At 42.7% G+C, this 26,544-nt stretch overlaps 1 protein-coding gene across 1 annotated transcript in view; it reads right to left on the bottom strand.

Moving 5' to 3' along the window:
- Window positions 1-26,544, bottom strand: part of LOC106568278 (phosphatidylinositol transfer protein beta isoform) — a 36,517-nt gene that overhangs the window by 6,574 nt on the left and 3,399 nt on the right. The window contains exons 2-6 of the mRNA XM_045692463.2: window positions 17,843-17,873; window positions 8,662-8,807; window positions 6,571-6,662; window positions 5,933-5,940; window positions 4,205-4,363 (exon numbers count right to left, since the gene is read on the bottom strand). Coding sequence (XP_045548419.1) covers window positions 4,205-4,363; window positions 5,933-5,940; window positions 6,571-6,662; window positions 8,662-8,807; window positions 17,843-17,873 — 436 coding nt within the window. The remainder of the gene's footprint in view (window positions 1-4,204; window positions 4,364-5,932; window positions 5,941-6,570; window positions 6,663-8,661; window positions 8,808-17,842; window positions 17,874-26,544) is intronic.

The following is a 26,544-nucleotide window of genomic DNA, read 5'->3' on the forward strand; positions in this document are numbered from 1 at the left end:
CGTCTAGGAGCAACAGCAGCTCAGCTGCGAAGTGGTAGGCTACACAAGCTCACAAAACGGGACCGCCGAGTGCTGAAGCACATAGCTCGTAAAAATCGTCTGTCCTCGGTTGGAACACTCAGTACCGAGTTCCAAACTGCCTCTGGAAGCAACGTCAGCACAAGAACTGTTCGTCGAGAGCTTCATGAAATGGGTTTCCATGGCCGAGCAGCTGCCTAAGGTCACACACAAGCCTAAGATCACCATGCGCAATTCCAAGTGTCGGCTGGAGCGGTGTAAAGCCTGCCGCCATTGGACTCAGTGGAAACGCGTTCTCTGGAGTGATTAATCACACGTCACCATCTAGCAGTCTGCCGGCCGAATCTGGGTTTGGTGGATGCCAGGAGAACGCTACCTGCCCAAATGCATAGTGCCAACTGTAAAGTTTGGTGGTGGAGGAGGAATAATGGTCTTGGGCTGTTTTTCATGGTTCAGGCTACGCCCCTTAGTTCCAGTGAAGGGAAACCTTAACACTACAGCTTCTAATTTTGTGGCAATAGTTTGGGGAAGGCCCTTTCCTGTTTCAGCATGACAATGCCCCCGTGCACAAAGCGAGGTCCATACAGAAATGGTTTGTCAAGATCAGTGTGGAAGAACTTGACTGTCCTGCACAGAGCCCTGACCTTAAGCCCATCAAACACCTTTGGGATGAATTGGAACACTGACTGCGATCCAGGCCTTATCACCCAACATCAGTGCCCGACCTCACTAATGCTCTTGTGGCCGAATGGAAGCAAGTTCCCGCAGCAATGTTCCAACATCTAGTGGAAAGCCTTCCCAGAAGAGTGGAGGCTGTTATAGCAGCAAAGGGGGGACCAACTCCATATTAATGCCCATGATTTTGGAATGAGATGTTCGACGAGGTGTCCACATACTATTTGGTAATGTAGTGTACATAAAAGGAAGAGAAGCTTACGCTTAGTCCCAGAGAGATAGAAATATGCCTGCGGTATGCTACGACACCGACATTCATTTCTTTATACTTGTCAGATTGGCTACTCAAATACACATTTATTGGTCACATGTGCCAAATACAACAGGTGTAGCAGTTGAAAAGTAAGAAAAATATTTGCTAAATAAAAAAAGGAAATAGTAACAATTTTTAATCCAACAATAATGAGGCTATATACAAGGAGTACCAGTACTGAATGAACGTGCATGGGTATGAGGTATCTGAGCTAATACAGTATGCCCAGGGCCTTCAGAAAGTATTCACACCCCTCGACTTTTCCCACATTTTGTTGTGTTACAGCCTGAGTTTAAAATTTATTAAATTGAAAAAAGAAAATTACTGGCCTACAAACAATGTCCCATAAAGTGGAATTATGTTTTTGAAATTGTTACAAATTACAAAAAAATTAAAAGCTCAAATGTCTTGAGCCAATAAGTATTTAAGCCCTTTGTTATGGCATTAATATAGGCCTATTTAGTGCTCAAATCTCCGACAGCTGAACCGTGAGTTGGACAATTATTGTTTTAGGAAAGTAAAAAAACGAAATAGGCTATAAAATGTTGCATATGCTACAGATCAAAACAAGGAATAGTGTTTCTGTAATTAGTTATAGGCTGTTTTTAAGGACATGTAAATGAGGCTCATTTCGCCAATATCCCTTGTTTATTGATGGCGCTGACTGTGAGTGGATGGCTTAATGGGTACGCACCCAATGCATATGGATGACTGATACATTTCTCAAATGTCCAATAAATAAAAATCTCAAGGTCACTTGTCCGGCGCAAAATGTTCCTAATAGAAACCCTGATACTGACAACAATATATATACACAGTACAGTCCCATTATAGTCCTGCAGGAGAGAACACACACACAGGGAAACTAATGACATGGAGTTGTATATATACTAATGTTCATTGAGTTAATAGTATCTGGAATGAAGCCGCTCCATATTTCTTGATTTTCATATATTGTGTGTAGAATCAGAAGAGTGGATGATATGATGCTCTGGGGAACAGAGATCAACGCCATGCCCTTATGATGCAGGAAAGCTATTGGAGCAGCATGATGGCAGGTGCACACACAACCACACACAGGCTCTCCCCTTGTTCCTATTTGTATCCGTCAGACCTGTGTGTGTGTTCCTGCAGCAGATGGCCCCTCAGATTAAGGCGTGGCCCTACCACTGATCCACTCATGTTATTAGAGTACAGGAGCCACTGCACTGTAGTCCTGGTACAGTACCGGCTGAGTGGTCAGTCAGTATTGTACATGAGACAAACACTACAGCCTGACTACAGACAGAGAAGAGCATGGTTTCTCAGCTCCAGTGCTTGGGGACACCCATCCATTTTGTTCTAGTCATTGGCTGCGGTCCAAACACTTAAAAAGACACACCCTCGTCCACTTAACCTCACCTTATGCCCTTGGGGGAATCCCTGTCGCCATCTTGGAGGGTGGTCCAAATGATTAGCCAAGCAAGGGAAGTTTGCAACGTAAGCCCCTCAGCCCTCGTTTTTAGTCGGCTTTGCGAGTGTACAATTATGTTCACTCCGGGCCTGAAACTCCCCATAATTCAATTTGCGACGATTGTACATCCGCTAAGAAAAGTCATCAAAAACTTCAATGGAGAAGTCAACATACAAGTGTCATAAAAACCAAATGCAATAAGTTCGAAATTTTGCTACTACGTAAAAAGTAATTATGTTTTTGTTTGGTTATCTTTTGGAAATTGTAGAAATAAAACATTTTCCTTCTTCAGAAGTTCCAGCTAGGCAGGCTAACGTTAGTTAGCTAATTCATTTGCTAGCTATCATACAGTAGGCAGGCTAACGTTAGTTAGATCATTCAATTATTAGCTATCATACAATAGGCCTATATTAATAATGATATATTTAATATAAGTAGACATGCACTCATAATTTACTGTAGCGCATATAAGCACCCACAATCTACCAGTGGCTTAAAACACAATCATCACAGGATGATCGAGTGACGAATTTCCGGCCAAGGGTGGTCCATTTAAAAATCATTCCTTCCTCCCTCGCCCTGCAAGTGTATACTCGTCAGACGTGATGGTACGTCATCAGAAGTGTCCACTTCATTTGAGGGCTGAGGGGATAGGGTGTGTCTAAGGTGTTCGGACCGCAACTATTGATGTACTGAATCAGATGTGAGCGCTGTGCACCAACAGAGGGCACCTCTCTGAAAGACCCACCACTCGAGTTTTGGTCAGTCAGGGAAATAAAAGTGCTGAAACATGTTGGCTCACTATTTAAAAAGAAGATGGAGAACTAGCTATAGATGAAAAATACTGGAGTTTTGGCGTAGGTACAGCCTACTAGTGCTAGCTAACTCTAGGTAGAGTAAACATTTTTTTTTTTTTTATGTACAAATCGATACTTTGAGTCAAATATAGATTGGCCCAAAAATGATATTGCGATATGTAACTGTATCCATCACTACTACACAGGGTCGAGTCTACTAGCAGAAATCTCCTGATCTACGCTAATTAAGCTGTTACGTTAGGTCCTGTACAATATGGCACAGCAGTATGTCAGTGGGGGGATTTCGGCAGGCAAGAAAATGGCCTTGCCGAACCCCCCCCCCCCCCTCTAATTTCCTTAATTTTGTGGCTAGAGTCATACTTTGTGGCACACATCAGAGTCAAATACTTTCTATAGAACAAACTTCACGTCAGGATAGGCAACCAAAATGAATAATGCATGTGTTATATTAAACATAGAGGAGGGAGTAAAATGTAGGCAAGCAATGAACATTTCAGAACAACTACTAGTCGAATAAGACATGGGAGAGATGACGATTTTGGCAAAGAGATTTATTTATAGACTAACACACTTGAAACAAATAGCCAAACCGAAAACTGCAGATAATACTAGTGTCTCCCCCGTGATCAAACAACCATAAAAAATAAAATGAAACGCAGCCTAACATGATCAGAAATCTCAACTAGCAAGTCGCAGCAATGAAGAATTGAGTGTAACCATCAGTGCCTGGGACAGGGGACAGACTACTTTACCACTTGGGAAAAGAGCCATCTTGATGTCACTGATCTAACATGGCTGAGTGGTTAAAAACTCACTGCTTTAGCCAATACAGTGATGTCAGGTCTGATGCGCAATAGAGGAATGATCCATTTATTCAAATAGTGTTCCACGTATTCAACTAGTGTGTGTGTGCGTACGTCCACTCACCCCATGGGCCACCACATCTTTGTCTGCAATGTCGATGGGAATCACCTCCACTGTCTTCCACGTAGGACCATCCAAGTCATGCACGTTTTCTAGAGTTCCCATGTCAGGTTTGTGCCACGTCTCAATCTTTATCAGGAAGTCATCTTTCATATACTCGTTCTGGAGGGAGAGGAGAAAAGAAAAGTGAGCAAAGAAAGAAAAGGAGACAAATCAAATCTCTGTCCATGTTTTAATCTAGTCTGGCAAAGCATAAATTAATCCTTGCTGATGTGGGTCGGGATGGCGGCCATGTTGGGTGTACCATTCCAAATGTTTGATAAGTTGATTCTATGGATTCTGTGGTGGGAAGGAAACTATTTCCAAGAAGGCTTTAGTGTTCACTTCCTCTATATAGGAGCCTTAAAATGTCAGCCAACTGCAAGCTTGAGAAAGCCTTGCATGGAGAACCAATGGGAATCTCATACTGAGAAAGCCTTGCATGGAGAACCAATGGGAATCTCATACTGAGAAAGCCTTGCATGGAGAACCAATGGGAATCTCATACTGAGAAAGCCTTGCATGGAGAACCAGTGGGAATCTCATACTGAGAAAGCCTTGCATGGAGAACCAATGGGAATCTCATACTGAGAAAGCCTTGCATGGAGTCCTGGGAGGCCTAAGGCCTATTTAAACCCCACAGCTAAGCTAATTAACTGATTATCTGGGCTTGTGGGTGCAAAATGGTTTTGTTACAGTCTAATGCTACAGTATGTTGTTGAATAGTACTAGTCACTGGTAATTTTCCACACCTGTCCAGTAAACTCTTTGCACAGAGAAGTGATTTATTACTGGCTCATCTTTCAGGCACTAAAAACCTAGCTAGGCAGAAATCTAGTTTCCCCTGGTTTGACTTTAAAGATCCTACCACTCCTCTATCTTAAGACATATAGGCTGTGAGAACTGGTTAGAACCTGTTCTCATTCGTATGATTTTTCTATGGAAGTGGAACCAATTACCCCTTATCTCTTTTGTAAGCTCGCCTCCCCCTTGGAGGGGTAAGCAGTTCATTGTGTAGGTTAAGTATATAAAGACTGATTGTAAAATCTTTGAGATCCTCTGTGGTATATCCTGAGAATTCCTTTCTGATATGTCCTGAAGGTTACTCTCCGGGTTCATCCTGAGAGTGATCTTCCTTGCAATTGCTTGAATAAACCTCTTATTGCTGATAGATGACTTCTGCCTAATTCCTCAAACAAGTTTTCCCTCAACAGGCTGAAACGGCACGGCTGGTTAGTGCACTACTTCACTCTGCCTAGCTAACTGTGGTGTGATAGCATTAGCAACATAGCTAGCTACACAACGCCACCACGCTATAAGTCACTAATGGGATTGAGTGTCTCAAATACATTCCCACAATAAACCTAGCCCACACAGACAATAGCTGGGGGAATATGGGAAAGGGAGATACCTAGTCAGTTGCACAAGAATGCATTTCAACCAAAATGTGTCTTCCGCATTTCCCTCTGAATCAGAGAGGTGAGGGGGGGCTGCTCTAACCACCGTCATTGGCGCCCGTGGAGCAGTTGTTGGGGATTAACTGCCTTGCTCAAGGGCAGAAGAGCAGACTTTCCCACCTTGCCGGCTCAGGGATTTGAACCAGCGACCTTTCGGTTACTGGCCCAACGCTCTTAACCGCTAGGCTACCCACCCCAGTGTGCATGTGTTTGTGTCAGTTCACTCACTACTCACCGTTATAACTGCCGCAGATGGAGAAAACAAGCAACAGAAGAAAAAAGGAAACTGATTATTTTATTGAAAGTAAACTGTAGGCCAGTACCTTGCCAGAAGATGCCGACCCTACCGTTATGCTTGTTAACACTGAGCACAATCATGGTTATATTAAGACACATTTGAACCCGACGTGAGATATGGGACAGAAAATGTACCTCAATGCAGGGATCGGATATGCCACTAAACCTTTATCCACACTGCTACGTCGAGAAGATTGAAATACTGCTATCATTTTGTAATGGCAGTGTCGGCTAATCAGCACCTTTGTACAATGCGACCTGCCATTCCATAATGGCTGCTGTGGGTACTGCTAGCTAGCATGAGGATGAAAAAAAGGCAGTTTTTGTTCTTGATGGAGCAGTGTGGATAAAGGTAACATTTGGAGTACAGTGCCATATCCCATCCCTGCATTGAGGTACGTTTTCCGTCCCATATCTTGCGCCGGCTGCAGTGTCTTAATGTAACCATGATTGCGTTCCGACCCCAGTGCAGCTGATTGTAAACCAACGTAACAGTAGGGTCGGTATCTTCTTGCAAGACAGTCCCAATCAGAGATGGGCTCAATTGAGTGTTTAAACTAGAGTTCTGGTACTCACCGGTGCGACAGTATGGGTAGGCATTCCAGGCTTTTTCATGGAAGACTAACGCTCCCTCTGGTGCAATATACCTCAACCAGCCTGGGACTTTACTGCAAGGAAAGAGAGACAGGAGTCAATCAGCTGAATGTGTATGGCTGCATTTACACAGGCAGTCCAACTCGGATCTTTTGACCAATCAGATCAGCTCTTTAGCCAATAATTGACCCTTGGCTAAGCCCCACCCCTTTTGTTATTGTCACTACCTTGGTCAATATTTTCCTGGGAAGCTCAATTCCCCATTTAAATTCTTGAGAAAACCCATCACAATGACCTCAAACTGTGTTTCTAATACACAATAAAAATGAAGCAGACTACCCCATGCTAATCAGGAGACTCTCGGGTATGTTGTAGTGGACTGTCATTACAATTGCTTCACGGGAACTTGGTAAAATGTATTTTTAGCAGGCCTCCCAAGTGGGGCAGTGGTCTAAGGCACTGCATCGCAGTGCTAGCTGTGCCACTAGAGATTCTGGGTTTGAGTCCAGGCTCTGTCTCAGTTGGCTGCGCCCGGGAGACCCATGAGGCGGCGCACAATTGGCCCAGCGTCATCAGGGTTAGGGAGGGTTTGGCCGGCAGGGATGTCCTTGTCCCATCGCGCACTAGCGACTCCTGTGGCGGGCCGGGCACAGTGCACGCTGACACGGTGGGCCAGGTGTACGGTGTTTCCTCTGACACATTGGTGCGGCTGGCTTCCGGGTTAAGTGGGCATTGTGTCAAGAAGCAGTGCGGTTTGGTTGGGTTGTGTTGCAGCGATGAGACAAGACTGTAACTACTGATTGGATACCACGAAGTTGGGGGAGAAAAATAATAAAAATGTACTTTAGTGTGGCGAGCCACTGGATGGCTTGGAATGCGCTGTCAGCATGCAGTCAAAGTTACTAACCACTTTTGGAGCCAACTAGTACTCTCAAATCGTATCCTGACATTGACAGCAGATGACATCCAGTGCATTCGGAAAGTATTCAGACCCCTTCCCATTTTGCTAGGTTACAGAGTTATTCAAAACATTTATTTTTATATAATTCCCTCATCAATCTACACACTACATAATGACAAAGCGAAAACAGGTTTTTAGAAAGTTTGAGTCTCATGTAAATAAGGTATTTCCGTTTCTTGTATTTTTCTTTTTAAACATTTCAAAAAATTCTAAGCACATTTTTGCTTTGTCATTATGTGTAGATTGATGAAGGAAAAAAACAATGTAATAAATTTTAGAATTAGGATGTAATGTAACAAACTGTGGAAAAAGTCAAGGGGTCTGAATACCTTCCGAATGCACTGTACATTTGGAGAAAACTAGCTAGCTAATGTTAGCAATGTTTGCAATGATGGTCAATGAGACAGAGCTTGCTAACAAAGAAACAAATGCATAATTCCGGATTCAAAAAAGTCCATCAGGCTCTGCATTTCATGACTCACAGTCGCAACTACCCCTGCTGCACTGTTAAATTATTTAGCCATTTAAACAATCCTTTTTTAAATGAAAACTACCCCTGCTGCACTGTTAAATTATTTAGCCATTTAAACAATCCTTTTTTAAATGAAAATTCAGTTTTTTCCATTGTCCTCATTGGTTTACATGCATTTGAAACAAGAGCTTATCTGAGGAGAGGGGACTCAAGCTTGTTTAGCTACCAAGCGATTGGTTTCCCACAATTCTGGGGCGGGCCTTAGCGAAGGGTCAATTAGGCAAAACGCAGCCTAACTGCAGGGTTTCCCAAACTCGGTCCTGGGGCCCACCCTGGGTGCACGTTTTGGTTTTTGCCCTAACACTACATAGCTGATTCAAATAACCAACTCATCATCAAGCTTTCATTATTTGAATTTGAATCAATCTTAGGTGGCAGATGTATGTCCCGTGTGGCTCAGTTGGTAGAGCATGGTGTTTGCAACGCCAGGGTTGTGGGTTCGATTCCCACGGGGGATCAGTACGGGGAAAAAAATGTATGAAATGTATGCATTCACTACTGTAAGTCGCTCTGGATAAGAGCGTCTGCTAAATGACTAAAATGAATGTAAATGTATGTTTGTGTGCATGTACTACTGTACCTCTTCAGATGGTAAACTTTATGTGTGTACTGTCCCTTCTCTCCCTCTTCCTCATAGGGTTCATTTATCAGCACCTCAATGCCTTCTCCTCCCCCCGTCTCATTCTTACTGGCCTCTGCTACGGTGAACAGCTGACCAACTTGGTACTGCAACACAGAAAAAGAGAGCACAGAGAAACCTGTCACATAATATATACAGTGAAAAAGTATGTGAACCCTTTGGAATTACCTGAATTTCTGCACAAATTAGTCATCAAATTTGATCTGATCACAACAATGGACAAACATAGTGTGCTTAAACTAATAACACACAAATACATGCATTTTTCTTGTCTATATTGAATACATCATTTTAAACATTCACAGAGTAGGTTGGAAAAAGTACAGTTGAAGCCGAAAGTTTACATACACTTAGGTTGGAGTTATTAAAACTAGTTTTTCAACAACTCCACACATTTCTTGTTAACAACCTATAGTTTTAGCAAGTCAGTTAGGACATCTACTTTGTGCATGACACAAGTAATTTTTCCAACAGTTGTTTACAGACAGATTATTTCACGTAATTCACTGTATCACAATTCCAGTGGGTCAGAAGTTTACATACACTAAGTTGACTGTGCATTCAAACAGCTTGGAAAATTACAGAAAATGATGTCATGGCTTTAGAAGCTTCTGATAGGCTAATTGACATCATTTGAGTCAATTGGAGGTGTACCTGTGGATGTATTTCAAGGCCTACCTTCAAACTCAGTGCCTCTTTGCTTGACATCATGGGAAAATCCAAAGAAATCAGCCCAGACTTCAGAAAAAAATAAAGAATTGTAGACCTCCACAAGTCTGGTTCATCCTTGGGAGCAATATCCAAACGCCTGAAGGTGCCACGTTCATTTGTACAAACAATAGTACGCAAGTATAAACACCATGGGACCACGCAGCTCTCATACCGTTCAGGAAGGAGACGAGTTCTGTCTCCTAGAGATGAACGTACTTTAGTGCGAAAAGTGCGAATCAATCCCAGAACAACAGCAAAGGACCTTGTGAAGATGCTGGAGGAAACGGGTACAAAAGTATCTATATCCACAGTAAAACGAGTCCTATATCGACATAACCTGAAAGGCCGCTCAGCAAGGAAGGGGGATGCTTGCAAGCCGAAGAACACCATCCCAACCGTGAAGCACGAGGGTGGCAGCATCATGTTGTGGGGGTGCATTGCTGCAGGAGGGACTGGTCCACTTCACAAAATAGATGGCATCATGAGGCAGAAAAATTATGTGAATATATTGAAAATGGACAATGACCCCAAGCATGCTTCCAAAGTTGTGGCAAAATGGCTTAAGGACAACAAAGTCAAGGTATTGGAGTGGCCATCACAAAGCCCTGACCTCAATCCTATAGAACATTTGTGGGCAGAACAGAAGAAGCGTGTGCAAGCAAAGAGGCCTACAAACCTGACTCAGTTACACTAGCTCTGTCAGGAGGAATGGGCCAAAATTCACCCAACTTATTGTGGGAAGCTTGTGGAAGGCTACCCGAAACGTTTGACCCAAGTTAAACAGTTTAAAGGAAATGCTACCAAATACTAATTGAGTGTATGTAAACTTCTGACCCACTGGGAATGTGATGGCTGAAATAAATCACTCTACTATTATTCTGACATTTCACATTCTTAAAATAAAGTGGTGATCCTAACTGACCTAAGACAGGGAAATTTTACTAGGATTAAATGTCAGGAATTGTGAAAAACTCAGTTTAAATGTAAACTTCTGACTTCAACTCCATGTGAACCCCTAGGCTAATGACTTCTCCAAAAGCTAATTTGATCAGGAGTCAGCTAACCTGGAGTCCAATCAATGAGATGAGATTAGAGATGTTGGTTAGAGCTGCCTTGCCCTATAAAAAAACTCACAAAATTTGAGTTTGCTCTTCACAAGATGATGTGAACCATGCCTCAAACAAAAGAGATCTCAGAAGACCTAAGATTAAGAATTGTTGACTTGCATAAAGCTGGAAAGGGTTAAAAAAAATATCTCTAAAAGCCTTGACGTTCTCCAGTCCAGAGTAAGACAAATTGTCTATAAATGGAGAAAGTTCAGCACTGCTGCTTCTCTCCCTAGGAGTGGCCATCCTGCAAAGATGACTGCAAGAGCACAGTGCAGAATGCTCAATGAGGTTAAGAAGAATCCTAGAGTGTCAGCTAAAGACTTACAGAAGTCTCTAGAACATGTTAACATCTCGACGAGTCGACGATATGTAAACACTAAACAAGAATGGTGTTCATGGGAGGACACCACGGAAGAAGCCACTGCTGTCTAAAAAAAACATTGCTGCACGTCTGAAGTTTTCAAAAGTGCACCTGGATGTGCTACTGGCAAAATTATTCTGTGGACAGATTAAACTAAAGTTGAGTTGTTTGGAAAGAACACACAACACTATGTGTGGAGAAAAAAATGGCATAGCACACCAACATCAAAACCTCATCCCAACTGTAAAGTATGGTGGAGGGAGCATCATGGTTTGGGGCTTCTTTGCTGCCTCAGGGCCTGGACAGCTTGCTATCGTCAACGAAAAAATGAATTCCGAAGTCGATCAAGACATTTTGCAGAATGTTAGGCTATCTGTCTGCCAATTGAAGCTCAACAGAAGTTTGGTGATGCAACAGGACAATGACCCAAAACACAGAAGTAAATCAACAGAATGGCTTCAACAGAAGACAATATGCCTTCCGGAGTGGCCCAGTCAGAATCCTGACCTCAACCCAATAAGAGATGCTGTGGCATGACCTCAAGAGAGCAGTTCACACGACATGCCAAGAATATTGCTGAACTGAAAGAGTTTTGTACAGAGGAATGGTCCAAAATTCCTCCTGACCGTTGCGCAGGTCTGATCCGCAAATACAGAAAACGTTTGTTTGAGGTTATTGCTGCCAAAGAAGGGTCAACCAGTTATTAAATCCAAGGGTTCACTTTTTTTTTCACCCTGTGAATGTTTACATGGTGTGTTCAATAAAGACATGAAAACGTATAACTGTTTGTGTGTTATTAGTTTAAGCAGACTGTGTTTGTCTATTGTTGTGACCTAGATGAAGATCAGATCAAATTTTATGACCAATTTATGCAGAAATCCAGGTATTTCCAAAGGGTTCACAAACTTTTTCTTGCCACTGTGTGTATGTGTATGTGTGTATATATATATATATATTCTTATATATATATATATATATATATATATATATATATATATATATATATATATATATATATATATATATATATAAAAAAAAACATCAAAGTGTCACGGTAGCACTAATCAATTCTGCGAATCACTGACCGATCCTAACAGACAGAAACCCCATTATTGGTAAATGGGATGTGTATGTTATTTGATGTTATGTTTATATGGTTTATGAGCAGCCAAATTAAGTGTTAGTGACTTGGGATATGGACAGCTAATGGTATTTCACACACATGAACTCTCTCTAAATGGGCTCCCGAGTGGTGCAGTGGTCTAAGGCACTGCATCTCAGTGCTAGACGTGTCACTACAGACACCCTGGTTTGAATCCAGGCTTTATTACAACTGGCCGTGATTGGGCGGCGCACAATTTGCCCAGCGTCATCTGGGTTTGGCCGGTGGAGGCAGTCATTGTAAATAATAATTTGTTCTTAACTGACCTACCTAGTTAACCTGTTTGGGCTAGGGGGCAGTATTTTCACGGCCGGATAAAAAAAACGTACCCGATTTAAACTGGTTACTACTCTTTTCCAGAAATGAGAATATGCATATAATTAGTATATTTGGATAGAAAACACTCTAAAGTTTCTAAAACTGTTTGAATGGTGTCTGTGAGTATAACAGAACTCATATGGCAGGCCAAAACCTGAGAAGATTCCATACAGGAAGTGGCCTGTCTGACCATTTCTGGTCCTTCTGTTGCCTCTCTATCGAAAATACAGTATCTCTACTGTTACGTGACACTTTTTAAGGCTTCCATTGGCTCTCTGAAGGCGCCAGAAAGTGGATTGGGGTGTCTGCTGTCTCTGGGCAAGGTTCAGGAGCTCTGTTTGTGAGTGGTCAGCCTGGTGGCTCAGAGACAGGAGATGCGCGGTCACGAGACTACTCCATTTTTTTCTTCAACTGTTTGAATGAATACAAGGTTGTCCGGTTGGAATATTATCGCTATTTTACGAGGAAAATCACGTAAAAATGTATTTTAAACAGCGTTTGACATGCTTCTAAGTACGGTAAAGGAACATTTTAAAAAAATTGTCACGAAATGCGCCCGCGCGTCAACCTTCGGATAGTGACCTGAACGCACGAACAAAACGGAGGTATTTGGATAATAACTATGGATTATTTGGAACCAAAACAACATTTGTTGTTGAAGTAGAAGTCCTGGGAGTGCATTCTGACGAAGAACAGCAAAGGTAATCCAATTTTTGTAATAGTAATTCTGAGTTTACTGAGCCTCGACGTTGGCGAGTGTCTGAATAGCTAGCCGTGATGGCCGAGCTATGTACTCAGAATATTGCAAAATGTGCTTTTGCCGAAAAGCTATTTTAAAATCTGACACCGCGATTGCATAAAGGAGTTCTGTATCAATAATTCTTAAAATATTGTTATGTATTTTGTGAACGTTTATGCTGAGTAATTTAGTAAATTCACCGGAGGTTTTCGGTGTGTATGCTAGTTCTGAACATCACATGCTAATGTAAAAAGCTGTTTTTTGATATAAATATGAACTTGATTGAACAAAACATGCATGTATTGTATAACAATGTCCTAGGAGTGTCATCTGATGAAGATCATCAAAGGTTAGTGCTGCATTTAGCTGTGGTTTTGGTTTTTGTGACATATATGCTTGCTTTGAAAATATCTGTGTGATTATTTTTGGCAGGGTACTCTCCTGACATAATCTAATGTTTTGCTTTCGCTGAAAAGCCTTTTTGAAATCGGACAACGTGGTTGGATTAACGAGAGTCTTATCTTTCAAATGGTGTAAAATAGTCATATGTTTGAGAAATTGAAGTTACAGCATTTTTGAGGTATTTGTATTTCGCGCCACGCGATTCCACTGGCTGTTGAATAGAGTGGGACGCTGACGTCCCACTGGCCCAGAGAGGTTAAATAAAGGTTAAATAAACATATCAGGACGGAGGTTGTGACTTTATGGGCTAGGAAATCTGTGAATTGTTTGGGGGAGAGCGAGAACATTGACAGTGCTATAGAGAGAGGACCAATTCTGACCCCCCATCCATCCTGTTTTTCTTTAAACAAGACACAGCCGATATTAGCTAAAAATGCCAACATCGGTATCGGCCCTATGCCTAGTTTCATTCCCAACCTAGCCCACAATGTCTGCTGTGTGGATCGAGCAGTCAACAAGTCGAGCAGTCATTTGAAAGAGTAAGAACATTTCAGCGAGACAACTCAAAGGCAAAATCCATTAACGCCAAGATAATGGAATTCATTGCCCTTGACAATCAACCGTTCTCCGTCGTGGGTGATGTTGGCTTTCGCTGACTGGTCGAGCACCGGTACACATTTCCCTACCGGAGTTACACAGTAATAGTGTCACTGCTATTAGCTTCATGACATACTATGGAACGCCGTTTGGGTCTTTGCGTGTCGTTATTTGACGCTTTAAATAAGCTTTTAATTTGACACGTCAAATAACACAGTACTATTATAGAATGTTGTGTGTTCTGAATTTGCATGTGCAAGCCAAGCGCCACCACTACTATCAGTAGCACTGTCAAAGCTGTACAAAAAAGTCTGCAAACAAGCAAACACCTGCCACGAACGATGTGTTTTCAATACCACATTGGTAATAAAGCATTGTTTGTTCGACTGCAACTTCTGGGGTAGCTAGCTAGCTTCCTAGCTAGAACCAATACAACCAGCCTGGAAACAATGACCAGTAGAAACTGCAGTCATTTTCATTATTCTTAGCAATGATTTAGGAATCCTTGTGAGTAAGTATTAGCTAGGTTGCCACTTGTTGTTAGCCTATTGAAATTGAACTTCAGTTCATGAAAATAAATATCTAGCCTGCTACTTAACCATGTTGCCCAAAGCTAACGTTATAAGCAGCCAGTTAGCTTCATCTGGCTAGTGAGGCTCGACCGGACTGGGTTGTGTGTTGTGAAGCTAGCCACAATAAGGATTAGGCGCAATAGTGGAATTTGTGTTTTGCCTTCAAAATAAAGGTACCTCTTTGAAAGTGATAGAGGGGTGGAATCATGCCATTTTTAGACTAGATAATGTTAAACAAGGTTGGAATGTGAAGCAATGAAATGAGGTATCAGTCTACTCGGTGACACCCACAGAACACAACTGTTAAGAGTTTACGCAAATATTAGCGGTGTAGCTCTTTCGCGGGACTGTGACTGTGTGAAATCACCTCCCCAGTCAGCCTATTGTGTGTATTGACATTCATATTGCACTATACAGTTTTACCTAAGGACTGGGGATCAATGAAATGGGGTATCAGTCTACTCAATACCCAAGATATTTTTTCCCCAACGTCCTCCTAAGAGTTACCAGACTCTAAAACATTCACACAGTATTGTTTTTCCTCGGGAATAGTATTCAATACACATAGGTTAACAATAAATGTGGCTCAATTCAAAGTTGTTTCAGAGTCCCGCAATAAGAGCTACAACGCTAATGTTCTCTGGGTGTCACCGAGTAGACTGATAACCCATTTCATTGATCCACAATCCATAGGTAGCCAAGCAGCATACCACCCTGCATCCCACTGCTGGCTTGCATCTGAAGCTAAGCAGGGTTGTTCCTGGTCAGTCCCTGGATGGGAGACCAGATGCTGCTGGAAGTGGTGTTGGAGGGCCAGTAGGAGGCACTCTTTCCTCTGGTCTAAAAAATATCACAATGCCCCAGGGCAGTGACACTGCCCTGTGTAGGGTGCAGTCTTTCTGATGGGACGTTAAACGGGTGTCCTGACTCTCTGAGGTCACTAAAGATCCCATTGCACTTATCGTAAGAGTAGGGGTGTTAGCCAGGACACCGGGGTTAAATTCTAATCTGGCCCTCATACCATCTCAGCCCCAGCTTACAATTGGCTCATTCATCCCTGGAACTATTCCCCAGGTCGTTGCTGTAAATGACAATGTGTTCTCAGTCAACTTACCTGGTTAAAAAATAGGTAAGGCTGTACAGTGAAATAAGTATGCCCCCAATGCAATTCTAAAGTATAATATTGCAAATGATTGTTGATTTTATATAAACAACATTCCAACCTCGTTTAGCATGATCTATTCAATTATGGCATAATTCTACTATTTGTGTCAATGACATACTTTTATTTTGAAGGCTAACCGCAAAGTCCTCTGATGCGGCTAATCCTTATTGTGGCTAGCTTCACATAGATGGGTCCGACCACCATTCATCAAATAAGAACGGTCTTATAAATTAGAGATATTTTAGATGACACCTAGCTAACTATATAGCTACTGAAACTGACTGTCATTTTGCTATGTTTTTGGGGAAGAACATTGTTTGCATCCATGAGCTAGCTAGCTTTTTTTTTTTAATGACCAGCACTGTAGGTGCGCGAGACAACTTTGCCAGCATCATAGCATACTATCGATGAATCGTTGTGACATATGAAATGAACAACGAAACAGCACATCAAGGAAGTGAAAGAAATAGGTTGTGATTATGTTTTACTGGTAATGGGGACATACTTAAATGCCAACAAAATAACTTTTTGGTCAGTGCGGGGTGTGTGTGTGTAACCTGTATTTAACTAGGCAAGTCAGTTAAGAACAAATCCTTATTTACAATAACGGCCTACCCCGGGCCAAACCCGGACGACGCTGGGCCAATTGTGCGCAGCCCTATGGGACTCCCAATCACGGCCAGATGTGATACAGCCTGGATTCTAACCAGGGACTGTAGTGACGCCTCTTGCACTGAGATGCAGTGCCTTAGACCACTGCGTCCATGTGTGTTAACTATTTAACTGTACTAGAATGCTTAAAAGGAGGTTAAAATTGTAAATATCGGTTATCGGTATCATTTTTTTTGGCAAGGAAAATATTGGATATCAGTATCGGCCAAAAATGTCATATCGGTGCATCACTAACACAGGGTTCCACTTAAGGGACAAGAGATGACGAATGGAGAGTCTCAGATAAACTGGAACCGTGGGTCAGTGGCTGCAATGTATCTGGCTTGATTGGAATTGATTCCAAGGGAGAGAGAGGGAGGAAGGAAGATAGAGAGAAAGCATTCTGCCGCATCTTATGAGGTCTGACCTGCTGTTCTACAGGCTGGGCTCGTCAATCCCAGTCACAGACCTACTGTTTCTCTAGAGTCTAAAAAACAAAGGTCAGAGGTATGCTTAACATCTAGGTGTGAATTGCTGGTGGCTGAAATTAAATTGCAACACTATAAATCTAATGCTTTGTTTGATACCCTGGGCTCATCTAGAGGTAACAGGGAAGGTGCACAGCTAGACTAATGGAATTTTACATGAGCATCTACAACTCTGCCTGGGGGTCAATAAAGGCCAACTTACTCCATATCATTAATATATTTAACAACTATAGTAGTTGGAATTACAACCACACATTTTAGTCATTTAGCAGACACTTATCCAGAGTGACTTACAGGACCAATTAGGGTTAAGTGCCTTGCTCTAGGGAACATCTACAGATTTTTCACCTAGTTCACTCGGGGATTTGAACCAGCAACCTTTAGTTTATTTACCCAACTCTCTTTTAACTGCTGGGACACCTGCCGCCCTGAGGGAAATCTTTACATGGAGGTTAGGTGATTGAATCGTCTCCTTCAGTTAGTGGAGCCTGACTCTTTGGGTAAATAGCCTTTACTGTCAGGATAAATTGACCCCTCCAGGCTGATGACGTTACAGCTGTCACACTGAGTACTGCACTAAAACCTTTATGGGCTGCTGCTGTTACATCGCATCTCTCAAGGCTGGAGTAAAAACACTGACGGCAGCATGACCCCGAGAAATAAGGGGAAATGGAATGCAGTGGAGAGAAAGACATGTCTGACAAATAGCTTCTCAGAAGAAGGTAATATCAAGGCAAACAGCATTTATGACCTGCTTTCATGCATGTGCAGACTTGCATGAAAGCAGGAAACTAGCACAAAAAAATGGGGTGGTGTGTATGTGGGTAATGACTTCGTGTTACTCACCTCTTGCACAGAGATCGGTAGGATCACGCGGCTGTGAGAGAGTAAAAAAACCATCAGCAAACAGAAGAAATAAACTTTCTACCTGTGTCACACAAAGAGACCAAAAGCCATTCTCTTGCAGTACACAACAACTCATGCCTCAGGCAGGTTGGCATTTATTGGGAGGAATCTTATCCTGGAGGCAGCCCTGCAGGGTAGTCACTAGCTGGCCTAGACACAAAGCCATAACATCTAACCCTAACCACACTGCTAACCTTATGCCTTACATACAAATAAATCATTAAAACAAAAATGAGCTGTTTTAAACGGTACAGCCAAGACTCATCCCAATAAAATGTCCACCTGCACACCTCAGCCTGACTTGGCTGAGTTCAACCAGAGCCAGGAGTGACCTCCAGTAACCCCACACATAGTGAGACTTGTCTGTTCATCATCTAGACCACTGAGCTGAACATATTCTATTAGGGAGGAACTACAATGAACTGACAATTTCTCCAGACAGTTGACTTAAGTTGAACATTTAGTTTAGGTGCTTGTTCAGGGGGTTGAAGAGATGGGCCTACACAGTGCTTTCCAATGCTCAAGCCCTTCGGGAATAGTTTACGTCCTAGCTATATCCCCCAACTGTATTACCTAGGCCGATAGCTGCTTCCTCCATTTACCTCACCTCCTATAGCAGCTTCCCCCATATGTAAACACGGGGGCAGCATATGCAGTTGAAGTCAGAAGTTTACATACACCTTAGCCAAATACATTTAAACTCTGTTTTTCACAATTCCTGACATTTAATCCTAGTAAAAATTCCCTGTCTTAGGTCAGTTAGGATCACCACTTTATTTTAAGAATGTGAAATGTAAGAAAAATAGTAGAGAGAAGGATTTACTTCAGCTTCTATTTCTTTCATCACATTCCCTGTTGGTCAGAAGTTTACATACACTCAATTAGTATTTGGTAGCATTGCCTTTAAATTGTTTAACTTGGGTCAAACGTTTCAGGTAGCCTTCCACAAGTTTCCCACAATAAGTTGGATGAATTTTGGCCCATTCCTCCTGACAGAGCTGGTGTAACTGAGTCAGGTTTGTAGGCCTCTTTGCTTGCACACGCTTGGGGTCATTGTCCATTTGGAAGACCCATTTGCGACCAAGCTTTAACTTCCTGACTGATGTCTTGAGATGTTGCTTCAATATATTCACATAATTTTCCTGCCTCATGATGCCATCTATTTTGTGAAGTGCACCAGTCCCTCCTGCAGCAAAGCCCCCCCACGACATGATGCTGCCACCCCCGTGCTTCACGGTTGGGATGGTGTTCTTCGGCTTGCAAGCCTCCCCCCTTTTCCTCCAAACATAATGGGCATTATGGCCAAACAGTTCTATTTTTGTTTCATCAGACCAGAGGACATTTATCCAAAAAGTCTGACCTTTGTCCCCATGTGCAGTTGCAAACCGTAGTCTGGCTTTTTTATGGTGGTTTTGGAGCAGTGGCTTCTTCCTTGCTGAGCGGCCTTTCAGGTTATATCGATATAGTAGGACTCGTTTTACTGCGGATATAGATACTTTTGTACCCGTTTCCTCCAGCATCTTCACACGGTCCTTTGCTGTTGTTCTGGGATTGATTCACACTTATCGCACCAAAGTACGTTCATCTCTAGGAGACAGAACGCGTCTCCTTCCTGAGCGGTATGACAGCTGCGTGGTCCCATGGTGTTTATACTTACGTACTATTGTTTGTACAAATGAACGTGGCACCTTCAGGCGTTTGGATATTGGTCCCAAGGATCAACCAGACTTGTGGAGGTCTACAATTTTTTTCCCCTGAGGTCTTGGCTGATTTCTTTGGATTTCCCCATGATGTCAAGCAAAGAGGCACTGAGTTTGAAGGTAGGCCTTGAAATACATCCACAGGTACACCTCCAATTGACTCAAATGATGTCAATTAGCCTATCAGAAGCTTCTAAAGCCATTACATCATTTTCTGTAATTTTCCAAGCTGTTTGAATGCACAGTCAACTTAGTGTATGTAAATTTCTGACCCACTGGAATTGTGATACAGTGAATTATATGTGAAATAATCTGTCTGTAAACAATTGTTGGAAAAGTTACTTGTGTCATGCACAAAGTAGATGTCCTAACCGATTTGCCAAAAGTATAGTTTGTTAACAAGAAATTTGTGGAGTGGTTGAAAAACGAGTTTTAATGACTCCAACCTAAGTGTATGTAAACTTCTGACTTCAACTGTATGTGTGTCTGTGCCCGTGTGTGTGTCTCTTCACAGTCCCTGGTTTTCCATAACGAGTTTTAATGACTCCAACCTAAGTGTATGTAAACTTCTGACTTCAACTGTATGTGTGTCTGTGGCCGTGTGTGTGTCTCTTCACAGTCCCTGGTTTTCCATAACGAGTTTTAATGACTCCAACCTAAGTGTATGTAAACTTCTGACTTCAACTGTATGTGTGTCTGTGGCCGTGTGTGTGTCTCTTCACAGTCCCTGGTTTTCCATAACGAGTTTTAATGACTCCAACCTAAGTGTATGTAAACTTCAGACTTCAACTGTACCTTGCACAGCTTTTTCTTTCTTTAGTAAATGCCTTCATTTCTTTTTTTGTACTTTTTACCCTTTTTTTCTACCCAATTTCATGGTATCCAATTGGTAGTTACAGTCTTGTCTCATCGCTACAACTCCCGGACGGACTCAGGAGAGGTCGAAGGTCGAGAGCCATGCGTCCTCCGAAACACCACCCTGCCAAACCGCACAGCTTCTTGACACACTGCTCGCTTAACCCGGAAGCCAGCCGCACCAATGTGTCGGAGGAAACCGTACAGCTGGCAACCGAAGCCATAAGGAGTCGCTAGAGCGCGATGGGACAAGGACATCCCAGCCGGCCAAACTCTCCCCAAACCTGGACGCCGCTGGGCCAATTGTGCGCTGCCTGGGTCTCCCGGTCTCGGCCAACTGCAACACAGCCCGGGATTGAACCCATATCTGTAGTGACGTCTCTAGCACTGCGATGCAGGGCCACCACTCGGGAGGCTCCATTTCCATCTATAGTATAGGGCAACTCCACGGTAACAGTGGAATGAAGTGATGCTGAGACTCACATTTTTCACTTTGAAAATGTCAAACAAAAACCAATGATTGCAAAGTTAAATCATACAACTCTATGTACAAGGACTACTTCTAACAATTTCCAGAGACATTTTCACAAAAACACATTTTCTTGAAGAACAATGCAGATGCAAAGTTGATTAACAGAATGACGGGTTTGTGCTGTTGGTGCCGTCATTCTGTTACTAAGCTTTGTATCTGTACTCTTCTTCTAGTAAATGTGTTTTTGTAACATTTTCACTGGAAATTGTTAAAAGTTGTCCTTTTGCATATAGTTTGTTTAGCTTTGCAATCATTGGTTTTTATTTGGCATACATTTTGAAGTGAAAAATCAGTTTCAGCATCACGCTGTTACCGTGGAATTGCCTCCTTCACACTGAAGGCCCTGAGCGCCTGGACAGCCAGCCAGCAAACCCCAGACAAACACACTACTAATCCCACCAATCCACTGAATGAGACAGTAGAGATGGGATCCACCCACAGAGAGATGGAGACCCATCTATTCTAGTCTGGGTTCCAAGGTCCAGGAGAGGCCTAGTTTTGCCAGGCGTAACAACAGTTCTCTCAGGTGGAACTACAGAACAGCAACAGTCTGTCACAGTGTGGGTCAGGAGTCTGGAGGGAAGGCATGGGGGAGTCATGATGGCAGAGCACAGGCACCCTTAGTGAGGTCAGAAACAAAACGGATGCGTCTGGTTTTCAGGGGAAATGGAAAGAGAGCCTGTGACCCGACTTCGCTTTTGGATGTTAACAAGGTGACACTCCAATTTAACTCCTCCTCCGCATTTACTGGATTGAACAGCCAGCAGAAAACATTCCCAGTTTCCTTTCCTGATGGGGTTGCAAAAATAAAGACAAAAACATGTGTCAAACATATTTTTCAGTGGCAATTGACGAGACGATAACTGCCTAAATAGACCCAGAAAAAAAAAAACGAAATGAAAACATTTGTATTTCTGTTGACGAAAACAAGACGAGACTAAATTCTCTGTGACTCAAATCTGACTAGTAAATGGACTGGACAATAGTTTTTGGAGAGATTGAACCGTTCTCTAATCTGGCGGCAACACGTCACTGTTGCAAATAAGGCACACGCTCCCGGGAGAAAAAGGGGGAAACGTTAGGACCCACTTTACTTATCGTGTCGATTCAAACAAGACAGAATGCAACGTTTCCACGGTAGAAGACAAGCAATGTTAACATATGTTTCTCGTGCCAATAAAGCCACTCGAATTGAATTGACAGCGTTTGCACCCACAAATTGACAGGGGGAAAAATGTGACCCCGCGCCAGAACGAACCAGTTGCGTTTTGATTTCCAAGGGCGTGCCAGTTTTTTTCACCGGATCGCCTGTGTGCACGCGCTTGCGCGCATTTTCTAAAATCGGTATAACAGTAGCCTAAAGAGCATAGGCACCTGATGAGTTTCTGGTTTGGGGAAGCTTACAATTTATCCTACCAATTGTACCGATCTGCGTGCAAATTAAGATATTTTTTATATGGATATTTTCATGGAACAGTTTCGTTTCTCATAATCATGGTCACGTGGCTAATCATACACATCTGAAGTAAAATGCTAAAAATCTAAAAGTATAAATTAAACTATGGAGAAAGCACTACTCTCTGCCATATGTACACATTGATACACTGTGGTCCATTGGCAGCTAAAGAAATGAGTGCATAGCACTCCAAGATGGCCTACAGGCCAATGCTGCAGTAGGCATATACCTTCCATTGTCAGCTAAGTAAAATACATAGGCCGAAAAATAAAAACAGCAGAAAATATCCTGATGAAAATTCAGGTTATTTCAAATCACATTCATCTCTCTCCTCCGCCTGTCTGCCTCCCTTTCTATCGGTCTCGACTTGAGCTATTACTAGCGTAGTTCAAAATTGTAACACATCACAGGGTCCGGCCAGAAGCTGTCGCTAACGAATTAGCAACATTGTATCAACTAGCCTATTCTGGGCCCTCAAAGTTTCCTGCGCCAGTGAGCTCCGGACAGAAAGCTGTTTTTTTCATGCCGTTTCCACTGGATATATGGGATCATAAGATCATGATATTTTGCTTTTTCACACCGAGGCTTGGTGATTAATAGAAGCCGGGAGTGTTGGAAATATTTTTCAAATAATGATGAACTATCATTCGCAATGGATGTAAAAAAAAAAAAATGACTTTGTTGACTTGTGTGAGCCGAAGAAAAAATGTGTTGTAAGTGGCGAGTTCCAAAATGGCCACTTTCCTACATATGCATGCATTCTGGAGAGAGACGCACCACATCTTCATGGTGCGTCTCTCTCCAGCAAACTTAACATGTGTAAATATTTGTATTAACATAACAAGATTCAACAACTGAGACAAACTGAACAAGTTCCACAGACATGTGACTAACAGAAATTGAATAATGTGTTCCTGAACAAAGGGGGCGGGGGTCAAAATCAAAAGTAACAGTCAGTATCTGGTGTGGCCACCAGCTGCATTAAGTACTGCAGTGCATCTCCTCCTCATTGACTGCACCAGATTTGCCCGTTCTTGCTGTGAGATGTTACCCCACTCTTCCACCAAGGGACCTGCAAGTTCCCAGACATTTCTGCGGGGGAATGGCCCTAGCCCTCACCCTCCGATCCAACAGGTCCCAGACGTGCTCAATGGGATTGAGATCCGGGCTCTTCGCCGGCCATGGCAGGACACTGACATTCCCGTCTTGCAGGAAGGGAGGATGTCTTCCCTGTAACGCACAGCATTGAGATTGCCTGCAATGAGAACAAGCTCAGTCCGATGATGCTGTGACACACCGCCCCAGACCATGACGGACCCCTCCACCTTCAAACCGCTCCAGAGTACAGGCCTCGGTGTAACGCTCATTCCTTCGACGATAAACGTGAATCCGACCATAACCCCTGGTGAGACAAAACGGCGACTCGTCAGTGAAGAGCACTTTTTGCCAGTCCTGTCTGGTCCACCGACGGTGGGTTTGTGCCCATAGGCGACATTGTTGCCGGTGATGTCTGGTGAGGACCTGCCTTACAACAGGCCTACAAGCCCTCAGTCCAGCCTATTGCGGACAGTTTGAGCACTGATGGAGGGATTGTGCGTTCCTGGTGTAACTGGGGCAGTTGTTGTTGCCCTCCTGTACCTGTCCCGCAGGTGTGATGTTTGGATGTACCGATCCTGTGCAGGTGTTGTTACACGTGGTCTGCCACTGCGAGGACGATCAGCTGTCCGTCCTGTCTCCCTGTAGCGCTGTCTTAGGCATCTCACAGTACGGACATTGCAATTTATTGCCCTGGCCACATCTGCAGTCCTCATGCCTCCTTGCAGCATGCCTAAGGCACGTTCACACAGATGAGCAGGGACCCTGGGCATCTTTCTTTTGGTGTTTTTCAGAGTCAGTAGAAAGGCCTCTTTAGTGTCCTAAGTTTTCATAATTGTGACCTTAATTCCCTACCGTCTGTAAGCTGTTAGTGTCTTAACGACCGTTCCACAGGTGCATGTTTATTCATTGTTTATGGTTCATTGAACAAGCATGGGAAACAGTGTTTAAACCCTTTACAATGAAGATCTGTGAAGTTATTTGGATTTTTACCAATTATCTTTGAAAGACAGGGTCCTGAAAAAGGGACTTTTCTTTTTTTGCTGAGTTTAGTAGAATTATGCCATACTTTTTTTTTTGAAGGCTAACAGCAAAGTCCACTATTGTGGCTAATCCTTATTGTGGCTAGCTTCACATAGATGGGTCCGACCACCATTAATCAAATAAAAACAGTCTTATAAATTAGGATTATTTTAGATGACACTATAGTTAGCTAGCTAACTATAGCTACTGAAACTGATTGTCATTTTGCTATGTTTTTGGGGAAGAACATTGTTTGCATCCATGAGCTAGCTGGCTTTTTTTTTTAAATGACCAGCACTGTAGGTGCGCGAGACAACTTTACTAGCATCATAACATACGTATCGATGAATCGTTGTGACATATGAAATGCGAGTGATAGTGTAATCAATGTGTAATAACTACGTAACAAATTCATCAACGCGTTAAATTATTATGTGAGGTGGTCATATTCTGGTCCTGATTGGTCAACATGCTTATCTACTGGTCATTGTTTTATTTTGTGATACGCAAAGACCCAAACGGCATTCCATATAAATCCTGGTTGAGAATGAAACGACTTAACAAATGAAATAGGTTTTGATATTGTTTTACTGTTAATGGGGGACATACGTAAAAGCCAACAAAACTTTTTGGTCAGTGTGGGGTGTGTGTGTGTAACCTGTATTTAACTAGGCAAGTCAGTTAAGAACAAATTCTTATTTACAATGACGACCTACCCTGGCCAAACCTGGACGACGCTGGGCCAATTGTGCACCGCCATATGGGCCTCCCAATCACGGCCGGATGTGATACAGCCTGGAATCGAACCAGGGACTGTAGTGACGCCTCTTGCGCTGAGATGCAGTGCCTTAGACTGCTGCGTCCGTGTGTGTTAACTATTTAACTGTACTAGAATGCTTAAAAGGAGGCTAAAATGTTAAATATCGGTATAATTTTTTGGGGTGAGGAAAATATTGGATATTGGTATTGGCCAATGTTATATAGGTGTATCACTAACAGACCACTTCTTATGACAGAACTTTGATTACAATATATTTAGAGTATCTCAAGCGGCAGACTCCGACGACTTAGTTGCTTTTTGCGACCCTTTGACTTGGCTGTGGAAGTAAAATATTGAATTGGTCGCATCAATACCAGCTAAACATTCATTACATGGTCCTCACTTAATAGTTTCAAAACGTTATATGTTTGGCAGCTATAACCATGATTTGATCAAACAGTAAAGTGCATTATCCTCACTATTCTTTTATTGAAAGTGTATGCCCAGTCGTTGAGGACTGCTGCTGTGATGAGCAAGCCCCTCTCTCTCTCCCCCAATGTCCACTCTGGGAGAGAGAAAAAAGGCTTCTGATTATATAACATTTCAAAATCCAATTGCGTGAAATGCATAACTTTGGAAGCAACTACTGTTGTTCTCAGCTTTGTGTGGGTATATATTTTTATCATCTCTTAATATTGAGCTCAATTAGCCCAAAAATAAATTAGCCTATGATATTAGTACACATAAAAAGGTGTGTTCGTAAATTCACTCTGGCTATCTACTCCAATTTCGGAGCACTCATTTGAGTGTGCCAGAGCGCAGAATAACTGATGAATTTACGAACGCACAACACCTGTTGAATATTGCCGGTGTCAGTGAACCTTGGCGAAAAAAAAACATATTTAAATTGTTGCCAGCAGCACAGGTACAGTCCCTAACGCTCTAGATAACATGAGAACAGCCTAACCTGCTCTGCTAGGGCAAGTAAAATGGTCAGAGTGAGGTCTTCTCTCATTTGTGTCTGCAAATAGCTAGCAAGCTAACCAACTTTAGCCAGTTAGCTTAGATGCTTGACTGCGGTTGAGGTCAGAATGCTCGGATCAACCCTACTCCTCGGCCAGAGCGTCCCGTGTGTGCTCTGAACACTCAGAGAGCGAAATGCTCTGAATTTCCTAACAGAATCTGACAAGGCTCTGAATTTACAACCAGAGCGCACTGACA

Source organism: Salmo salar, chromosome 13, assembly GCF_965601325.2.
Source record: "Salmo salar chromosome 13, fSalSal1, whole genome shotgun sequence".
Lineage (NCBI taxonomy): Eukaryota > Metazoa > Chordata > Actinopteri > Salmoniformes > Salmonidae > Salmo > Salmo salar.